The following is a 9,624-nucleotide window of genomic DNA, read 5'->3' on the forward strand; positions in this document are numbered from 1 at the left end:
TGCTGGAACCCCCGTAAAATTTGCGGGCTATTTTTCCGGATTTTGAACAGTGTTTTCGCTCAGATTTAAAGTGGCTAAATTTCGATGACTTTTGAAACTTGGCTATTTTTTAACGACCAGTAGTAAATCTGGCTATTTTTGAATTTCTCCCATTATTTGGGGCTGCCTTTGCCAAAACCTAGTATAAGGTTAAAAACTTGCTAATTCTTGTTATGTGTTGTCGTCGGGTGTCATTTTAAAAAAAAATAACGGGATCAAAATTTGAACAGTGGCATTAAATGATCTATTTGTGCAAATCTCCCTTCTGCAACCCATTCTAATTTCGGCCCATGTAAACGTCAGCCCAATATATTATTGGTCCAATTACAGATACAACCAAGTGAAAGAGAAAAAAAACAAATTTCGATTTGATGAAGACGACGATCTTCATGCTCTGAAATCGAAGCTTTTCAGGTGATCTACTTTTTGTTTTCTCTCATTTTTTCTGTGGTCTAAAAAATTCTGATGAATTTTAATAATTTATGTTTAGTCTTTTCAGTTCTCGCACTCAATACGGGTGACATGTGGCATTTCATGTGAGAATTCATATAGCGAATTCTAACTAAGTTTGGGTTGAGATTTGGTTGATTCATCAATTGATTTTTTCTTATTCATCAAAAATATTTCTTGTTTTTTTTTTAAAAAAAAAATCTTTGTATCCCTGTAGGATCATAACTTGTGAATCTTCTTATATGAGCTCTTTTGAGACGAATTACTTTTGGAATCTAATGTAAATTATGGAATTAATGTACCATAATTGCATCTTTTTAGTTAATTTAGCCTTTTATGGTGGAAAGTTGTTATTTTTAGGATTCAATTCATGTGTAAAGGTCTTTGTTATATGATCATTGTTGGAGGTTTAGGAATAACCTTAAATTAGGGGAAGAACAAAGATTTGTCTGTGATTTTTTTTTTTGTGGGGTGGGTGGGGTGGGGTGGGGGGGGGGGTGGGGGGAGAAGATGTATAGGGAAGCTTTTGGAAGTTTTTACTTTTTAGGCGCTTTTGTTTTTTCTTTTAGTTTCTGAAAAGTAATTCTTAGAAATATTCCAATACTGGTTGTCAAAAAAACAGTACTATATAACCAGCTGTTTCCACTGGAGCTTGCGTCGAATTGAACTGCTTGAACTTGCTGAAAATCAGATTAAGTAAGATGGCTATAGTTTTTTTCTATCAACTAATCCAACTAAAGGTGTTCTTCGGGTCGCTTGTGTAATTGATGAGCAGTTTTATCTTTTCCCGTGGTTTTTTTTCCAGTTAGTTTATAATTCATGCACAACACCACAAGAACTTGTGATTTTTTTGTGTCGTTTTAGTGTTCTTGTTTTACAAAAAAAATGGCATCATATAGGTTGCTCAGCCGAAGATTGGTAAATTTTATGTTGAAATGGATTGTAAATGTAATGCTACTTAGGATGGACTTGCTTAGTTGTCTGAAGGATATACCGTACTCTTTGAATGGATGAGATTGTGTCCCTTTTGAGTTGGTTTTAGTGTATGCTACTTCGATACTTAGTGTTGTTCAACCATCTCTATGTAATAGAGTGGAGAGGCTCCTCGACTGCAGTAGGCATATTCCAAAGATTAGATTCACTTCACCTCAGCTTAAGCCGGTCTGAGTTTATGCTCTCCAAATGGTCTAGTTTATCACCATTACAGTTTCGTTTTTTAGCCCTTTCAACAGAGTAATTTCACTAGTGACTAGGGAGTTAAAATTTAACTCGTGTATTTTTGGGAAAATTGTAGTCTAGTTGACATTTGGCTGGAGTTGTGATTATCTTCTTAGATAAGTACTTACCGTAATTTCCGACTTGATCGACTTAAGCATTTTAAATATTTTGATGCTCCTGCGCTATCTGCTCTCAAGGAGACATACCTTATCTTTTTAAGGAAACATGGGCCCTCGCGAAACTCAGTTCTCATTGACAATTGAAATGCTAAGGGTCAGTTTTATTTTGTGATGCTTCACCTGGAGTCCTTTTGAAGTAAACTATAAAGTTTATTAATTCAAGAATTTATACCTTACTGTGACGGGGCATCTATTATATTCACTGTTTGGATGAACCTTAATTAGATCACACAACTAATTTTTAGTTAATCTGATCTGTTTAGGATGAGGTTGTTCAAGCTTGCTTTAGTTTTCTTTTTGTACTTCAGCTATTTGGTTTAGTGGAAGTTTAGGTAATCTGGGCATGAAATTACCAAAAATAACTGATGGTGTTTCCATTATAATATACTTTATTAATACATACTATATCATGGCTCCTTCCCTGATTTTTCCTTCTAATATGAGGCTACTAACATCTACTTAATATTTTCCAGATATTAAGATATAGCAGCCTTACGATTAGACCGCCATACTCTTTTCATGCATGGAGATAAATATACCTACTGTAATTTTTATTTATTTATTTCTTTCATTATTGTGTTGCAACCTTTTTCTTTATCAGTAAATGAAGCGGGTAATATTAGAAATTGTTCTCGGACTCGTGATTTCGGAATTTTTTTTCTATCAGACCTGCTATTAATAATATCTAATAAACTTACAAATTTTTAATATCTTTTGAGGATTTATATAGATGGAGGCTTCACTCTGTATTTATAGTTGGAAGATCCTGAATGTTTTGGTCTGACCAGATTGACGTGTCCTGTAAGTTATGCTGAGTCTTGTTAATATTCAATTGGTCAAATGAAAATCTATAAAGACAATGTTATTTAATCTTTTGATAAATCATTTATTGACAAATACATAACCTGGGGCGGAGGCTGTGTGTTGTAGTTTACACCATCATCACGGACATCTTCACAGGGTGAAGTTTTTGTCATTTTGGGGTCAGGTTATTGCTAATAAACAGGAGTACATTGAGAGAACTGCTCATGTAGCTTTTGGTTGCTTGGCAAGACATATTGATAGATTGGGTAGATATGAAAGAAATGCTATCATTCACAAGGCATTTTGCCAGGTTAATGCTCACATGTTGGAAAACATGGGCTAAGGTCAACATATATAGTGGATAAGTAGCATATCTTCTCCTTTTTCTTCCTCATTTTCTTCTTCCTCGTGATGCACTGGACCTGGAAAGACACGGTTTAAGCTCAACCCATGTTGAAGTGAAACTTTATAGTCTTTTAAATAATTGAATGTTGTTAAAACTATGCTCTTGAGAAAGAGAGGAGACGTCCCTTTTGTTCGCCTATAATGGAGCACTATTTGGTCACCAATGTGACATCGTTCCAGACTGTGTTCCACCCATTCTTTTTCAGTTTCTCTCTGTTCCTTTTAGTCTCTTGAACCTTGTATGCGTAAACCTGTGGCTAAGGCAAAACTTTGCGTTAACCCTCTTCTTGTTAGGTATGTAAGTTCTTATTAAAATGTTCTCTTTTACAGACAGCACAAGTAGTAGTGGTTCAATGGAGTTAGCGGACAGAGCTGTTGGGCTGCTTTTGACATTGACTAGTTTGTCCATTTTCACATATTATACCTTCTGGGTCATCATTCTGGTAAATCGATAATCTCTTCCTTCTAAATACGTTATGAACCAAGTTTGGTATTAAGTGGGGGAACTGATATACACTTTTATTCCTATTTCAGCCTTTAGTTGATAGCGATCATTTCGTGCACAAGTATTTTCTACCGCAAGAATATGCAATTCTCATACCTGTATATGCTGGAGTGGCACTCATCTGCTTATTGAGCGTGTTTATTGGATATGTTATGCTCAAATCCATGAAGAAGAAGGCATGATATGGCCATGTCAAATCCATTTTTGTTCTATACTAATTTCATGATTACTGATAATCTCTTGTGTTTTTAACTCTTCTCATTTTGAGCAGCCAGTGTCATAGATCACATAGATGTCTCTCTATTCTTGAGTTCACTATAACCTCTAGATATGTTTTTTAGTTATACAGACATTAAACAAAACATGGTCACTTTTGTTTCAATCGGTGTAATTATTCACGTCTCTGCCAAAAAAACACTAGTGATTTCTTCTTATCTGCCTAAGCTTTGGTGGTCAGAATTGTGCTGGTAGAAAATAACAGGTATCCATTGGAATAGTCAAGGTGCGCGCAAGCTGGTTCAAACATTGCTGTCATTTTGTGCCAAACTATGGAAATGATGCAAGGAGAGAAAGTTTACCCCTTATGAGGAAATACTTCGCACATCTTATAATGAGGATCGCATTGACGATAGAACATGCAATAAAGAAAAATACACTAGTGAAGACACTATTTTTCTTTATTGTTCATCAGATGCAATTAGTAATATGATTTTGCAATTAAACAAAAAATTTGACGTCAAGAGAAGGAAGAGTGACATAAGTTTTACAAATGGCTGGATCTAAATACCACCAGAACTTCAAAATAACATCATATTAGATTCAAATGTTGTTCATTTCCAATTTTTGGTTCCTTCCTCTGTGAGTAATGCCTACACAAATGGCATCTTATACATAAAAATGTGGGATGTATCTCCCTTTACAAATAATATGTTGTATACTCTACCTCCATATATCATTACAGTATAGAGAGATGTGTACCATACCTTACCCCTTACCTTGTCAAGGTAGAGGCTGTTTCCGATAGACTATATCACTATACATTATAGAGAGATCAAACCTTGCTACTGGTCTATAAGAGACTATATCACTATACATTATAGAGAGATCAAACCTTGCTACTGGTCTATAAGAGAACTCTCTTCCTTAACAAGAACAAATAGCCCACCATCTCCTCTTGAGATCCGAAGATCCTTGTCTAGGTATGTTGTAATGAGCCAAGACTTTGTCCTCTCACCTGGAATCGGAACTTTTAGAGGAGGCAGACCAGAAATAGCTCGGGCTATACCTGCCACAGCATTTTCCATAGGACCAAATGATTGTTGTAGAGGCGACAAACTTATTTTTTGGCCAAAGATATCAACGTTTTCTGGCAGATTTATTTTTGACTTAACCTCTGGAGGATTAACTGTCCCTTCTTTGAATTCAACCTGAAACAGAGAGACTATTTTAGTCAATAATGGCACAAGCTGGAAATAATCTACAAATTATGGATGTTTACAAGATAATCTATGCTTTGTTTGCCAAAGAGACACATCACCACAACAAATATTCTCATGTGTCTGTTTGTAAGTCCCACTTGTGGGAAACTACTAGGTTTGTTGTTGTTGTTGTCGTCGTCTGTAGTAAGCAACTTGCTCAGTTTCTCTCTTCGAATAAGATACTACAAAGACAGTCCATTGCAGTCCAAAAGGTTACCTGTATCCTTGACGGGCTTCGAACTTCAAAGGCAGCATTTGCACTGAAAGAAGAGGTGGCAAAAGGGCTTGATAATGTAGTTGAGTTCTCTATGGTAAGGTTGCTTGTACTAATCGCTTGGCTAATCTTTTCTACCTTCAACAAAGGAATGATGCCCACAGCTAGAAGAGGTAACAGCTCAGAAAATGCCGTAAACCTGACACATCAGGAAGCAACATAAGGATGAGTTCGTGCACAGTAGTATGCCGCTGGTTATCTACCTCAATCCAGTTTGTACTTATAAGAATCCTCTTACCCTTTCCAGTAAGAAAAGTTTACATTTGCAACCAATACCAGTAACACAACATACTTGAGCATATGCTATCATGGGAATTAAGAGAAATTGCAGTTAACATATTACCAAGACATGGTGACCTCTCATGATGAATCTAGATGTTAAAAAAAACGCGCAATTCAAGCTGTCTTATCGTATAATCTTATGCGGTCAACAGACATGGCTAGCATGTTCACTCAAAATACCAAAACTAGAGCTACTTTCACCAAAACAAAGAAAGAAGTTTGAAGAAAACGAAAGAATCTTAATGCACGGCGGCATCAGTTTATCAGCTGTAATCTCATATAGCTTCGCAAGTACATAAACAAATCAATCAACTATCCCTTGCAACAACAACAACAACTATACCTCAATCGAAACAAGTTGGGATCAACTATATGAATTATTAACCATAATTCTCATCTCAAGCCAACTTTATGCAGACAACAGTAGTAACAACTACTATGTCTCAACCCCAAAAAAGTTGGGTTGTTGTATATGAATCTCCATTGATCACGTTACTCCATTTAAATCATCTCATGTCAATATTATGCATAACCACATTATGCCGAATAAAAAAAAAGAGTATTAGAAGTTCTCTATACTTTGCACTACTACCAAATTCTCCAAAATGGCTAAAATATTCCTAGAAGATATAGCACCTAAAAAACATATCAATTCCTAGAAGAAATAGCACCTAAAAAACATATCAACAACAACAACACACCTACTATATTTCACATGTAAGGTTTAGGGAGGGTAATGTATACGCAAACCTTACCCCTACCTTGTGCAAGTAGAGAAGTTGTTTCCAAGAACACATAACATGACTAAAATATATTCCCAACTACTAATTAGTATCGTCTATATAAATCTTTTTATTCCAATCAACTACCACTTGATCCCAAATTAGTTGGGACAACAATATGATCAATCACTTAGAGCTTGTTTGGATTGTTGTTACCTGTCGTTTCATAATGTATTGTATTGTACTGTATTATTTGATGAATACGATATTTGGATAGATTGTATTGTTTGACGTCGTTTCAAGATGTCACGCACTAACAATATGAAGAATAAACTTGTAACATTTCTAAGAAAAAATAGGATACGAGTAGAATTAGTATATAAAAAATAGGGTAAATGATAAAATATAATTATTTAATTATAAGGAAGGGCAAGATGATAGGAAAAAACAAGGAAACGATGCCACCACACCAAGTCCGGCGTTCCATAAATTGACACCTTTCGTCGTTATATAATGATGGATTTAACGATATGATATAATAAAATTTAAGTAATACTCAGAACAAATATTGTATTTAAAGTAACAATACGATACAATACAATAGTTAACAACCATCCAACAAGCTGTTAGTGAGAAGTTTTATTGTGTATCTCACACAACTTACATTAGTTGTGTGAGGCTCCTTTTTGTGTCACAAATTTGTGGACCCCAATCTTACACTTCTGGGTCCACAAAACTGTGAGACAAAAAAGAGCCTCACACAACTAGTGTCAGTTGTATGAGACACAAAATAAAACTTTCCGCTGTTAGTCCATTTGATTCACACACATTTCATACACCGCAAGCCAAACACACAAAGTTTAGAAAGAGAAATGAGAAAGAAGAACTCACACTAAAATCCAGTTCCCATCAAGCAATTCAGGTGATTCAACTGGGCTTGGAGTTGGATTTGCTGCCTCCAACTGAGAAACCAGCTCCAGAGCCTCGGCCCGAATATGCGATGAGGCCCTGAGCCCAAAATCCGTCCCATAAACCGTGTCCATTAAGCACCTTTTCAGCTCTGCAACCCTCTCATCTTCAACTTTCGGAGGATCCGAATCTGGTAATCGCGTTACGGGTCGGGGCTCCGGATCCGACACTGTTTTGTTATCAGAAACGCTCTCATTTTGAACTGGCTTAGCTCCGATCCATTCGTCTTCGTCTATAGGAGGATCCGAATCCGACACTGTCGGAGCGGGACAGGGCTCCGGATACGACTTCTCGCCCCACTCATCTTCAATTACTGGATTGTTGCTGCTCCCCACTAGTTCAGCTCCTCTGCCCCATTCGTCATCATTTATAGGAGGATCCGATTCTGGTAACTTCGTTACGGGTCGGGTATCCGGTTCCGACCTCTGTCCCCACTCGTCAACAAATGAGATTTGTTTATCATCAGAATTTCTGTCGTTTTGTTTGGGTTTACTGCCCGGAGATTTTGGTACAAAAAAATCTTGAGGATCATTAAATAATGAAAAGGATGAATGAACTGTAAATTTTCTAAATCTAAAGTTCGAGATTGAAGAATAAGGAAGAAATGAAGTAAGGTAGTAGGGTTTAATGGTGGGTTTAGTGTTGAAAATGAGAGATGGCGAGTGCAAAATGGACATTTTTTTTTCTACTTCCGGCAGCTGAAGCGTTAGTTACCGATGGAGTGCCCGGCTGACGCGGTGGTTGATGACGATGGTTTTTGCTCTTTTCAGCCGGTGGCGACAGGTGGAGATGCCGCCGGACACGACAGCTGACGACGGTTGTTTCTCTTTCTTCCAGGTGCTTATCCGTTGACTTATAGTTCTGCTTCAGAAAATTTTGTACGTTTATTTATTATTTAAATTTTATATTTACGATATTTATGTAGCTTAATGATATACACGGTATATAGCCTGTTTGGCCGGTATATAGCCTGTTTGGCTGAGCTTCTTTGAGGCAAAGTTTTTTTTTTTGGGGGGTCAAAAATGCCTTTTTCCTAAAATTAAAGTTTTGACCAAGCTTTTGAAAGAAAAAAATAGTAGTGCTTTTGAGGCATAAACAGTTTTCGAGAAGCAGAAAAAGTAGTTACTCTCCAAAAGTACTTTTAAGAAAAATACATTTAGAAATTTTTTTAAAAGCTTGGCCAAATACTAATTTCTACTCAAAAGTACTTTTCAAATTAATTAGCCAAACACAAACTGTTTCTCACAAAGAGTACTTTTTTGAAAAGCGTTTCTGTAAAAAGTACTTCTCAAAATAAGTTGATTTTGGAAGCTTGGCCAAACAGGCTAATATGAGATGTGCATACTACTAGGAGAGATTAATCTGCCGGAATTATACAAAAAAAGGAGAAAAGTTTGGGATAGTAGGTTACAAGTTCTCGTAGACTCTTACTATAGTTATATTCAGTCTATACGATACTTAGATTATAGAGACAAAGATAAATGTATAAGGGATTGCGACGATTCAGGCTATTTTATTAGATTAGAAAGGTTCAAGAAACAATTAGGTAAATGGAAAGATTACATCCATACTTATTGTTTACACCTATGAAAGTATTTTTATGTAAAACAACGACAATTAATAAATCGATAATCTAAGCTTAATGTTATATATAGAGCCCGTTTGGATTAGCTTTGAAGTACCTGATAAGCATTAGGTGCTGAAAAGCACTTTTAAGTGCTGAAACTGATTTAATAAATAAGCAGTTACGTGTTTGGATATAAGTGCTGAAATTGATAATAAGTTGCTACAGTATTTGAGAAAAAAGTGTTGATAAGCTCTTTTTCTGTTAAAATGACTTAAATAACCATAGAATTGTTTACACTTATAAGAGCATAATTTCTTTAAAGTCTTAGATTCCAGATCGATTCAAATACAAAATATTTTATTTGTCATTTTATTTTAAATACAATTGTGCTTACATAAGAAAACTTTTATGATAAAAAAAATTATTTTATGATAAGCATATAATCATAAGTTAATAATTAATAAATTGACAATAGTTTCTAAGTAAAAAATAAACCTAAATAAATATTTGAAGAGAAACAAACACTGTCTTCATCACCACAACACTTAGAAAGCAATGGACCAAAAATTTGATATGTCCTCATTTATTACACACAGTTCAAAGATTAATACACAATCACATAGATACAAATATGCAAAAGGAATAGAGAATTTGCTTATCTTAAATAGTCAATGAGAATTGTAGACTTGAAGAGGCGGGGGGACAATACTTGAGGCAGTGAGTATCGATGTA

The 9,624-nt window shown here is 35.5% G+C and overlaps 2 protein-coding genes across 5 annotated transcripts; one reads left to right on the forward strand and one right to left on the reverse strand.

Moving 5' to 3' along the window:
• Positions 1-355: 355 nt before the first annotated feature.
• Positions 356-4,034, forward strand: LOC109216411 (dolichol phosphate-mannose biosynthesis regulatory protein-like). 2 transcript variants are annotated; one of them, XM_019380561.1, is made up of 3 exons: positions 356-453; positions 3,426-3,538; positions 3,630-4,034. In XM_019380561.1, the coding sequence occupies exons 2-3, from the start codon at positions 3,449-3,451 to the stop codon at positions 3,780-3,782; spliced, it is 243 nt and encodes an 80-aa protein (XP_019236106.1). In that variant the 5' UTR covers positions 356-453; positions 3,426-3,448; the 3' UTR covers positions 3,783-4,034. The 2 variants fall into 2 exon arrangements, with proteins under 2 accessions (XP_019236106.1, XP_019236105.1); XM_019380560.1 differs by lacking the exon at positions 356-453 and adding an exon at positions 2,519-2,687.
• A 362-nt stretch (positions 4,035-4,396) lies between these two features.
• Positions 4,397-8,225, reverse strand: LOC109216410 (plastid lipid-associated protein 3, chloroplastic-like). 3 transcript variants are annotated; one of them, XM_019380559.1, is made up of 4 exons: positions 7,248-8,225; positions 5,296-5,491; positions 4,712-5,027; positions 4,397-4,657 (listed from the first exon to the last, which is right to left on the reverse strand). In XM_019380559.1, exons 1-3 carry the CDS (start codon positions 8,000-8,002, stop codon positions 4,716-4,718), a joined length of 1,263 nt encoding a protein of 420 aa, XP_019236104.1. In that variant the 5' UTR covers positions 8,003-8,225; the 3' UTR covers positions 4,397-4,657; positions 4,712-4,715. The 3 variants fall into 3 exon arrangements, with proteins under 3 accessions (XP_019236104.1, XP_019236103.1, XP_019236102.1); XM_019380558.1 differs by having other exon boundaries at positions 4,397-4,629; positions 4,684-5,027; XM_019380557.1 differs by having other exon boundaries at positions 4,397-5,027.
• Between the last annotated feature and the right edge of the window lie 1,399 nt (positions 8,226-9,624).

Source organism: Nicotiana attenuata, unplaced genomic scaffold, assembly GCF_001879085.1.
Source record: "Nicotiana attenuata strain UT unplaced genomic scaffold, NIATTr2, whole genome shotgun sequence".
Taxonomy (NCBI): domain Eukaryota; kingdom Viridiplantae; phylum Streptophyta; class Magnoliopsida; order Solanales; family Solanaceae; genus Nicotiana; species Nicotiana attenuata.

Excerpts from the sequence above, each read along its gene's own strand:
- LOC109216410 (XM_019380559.1), bottom strand. The coding sequence starts at position 8,002 with ATGTCCATTTTGCACTCGCCATCTCTCATTTTCAACACTAAACCCACC. Across the intron at positions 5,492-7,247 it reads GATGGGAACTGGATTTTAGT|GTTTACGGCATTTTCTGAGC; the intron begins GTGAGTTCTTCT and ends CTGATGTGTCAG. Across the intron at positions 5,028-5,295 it reads GAAGCCCGTCAAGGATACAG|GTTGAATTCAAAGAAGGGAC; the intron begins GTAACCTTTTGG and ends TCTCTGTTTCAG.
- LOC109216411 (XM_019380560.1), top strand. The coding sequence starts at position 2,657 with ATGTTTTGGTCTGACCAGATTGACGTGTCCT. Across the intron at positions 2,688-3,425 it reads TGACCAGATTGACGTGTCCT|ACAGCACAAGTAGTAGTGGT; the intron begins GTAAGTTATGCT and ends TCTCTTTTACAG. Across the intron at positions 3,539-3,629 it reads CCTTCTGGGTCATCATTCTG|CCTTTAGTTGATAGCGATCA; the intron begins GTAAATCGATAA and ends TTCCTATTTCAG.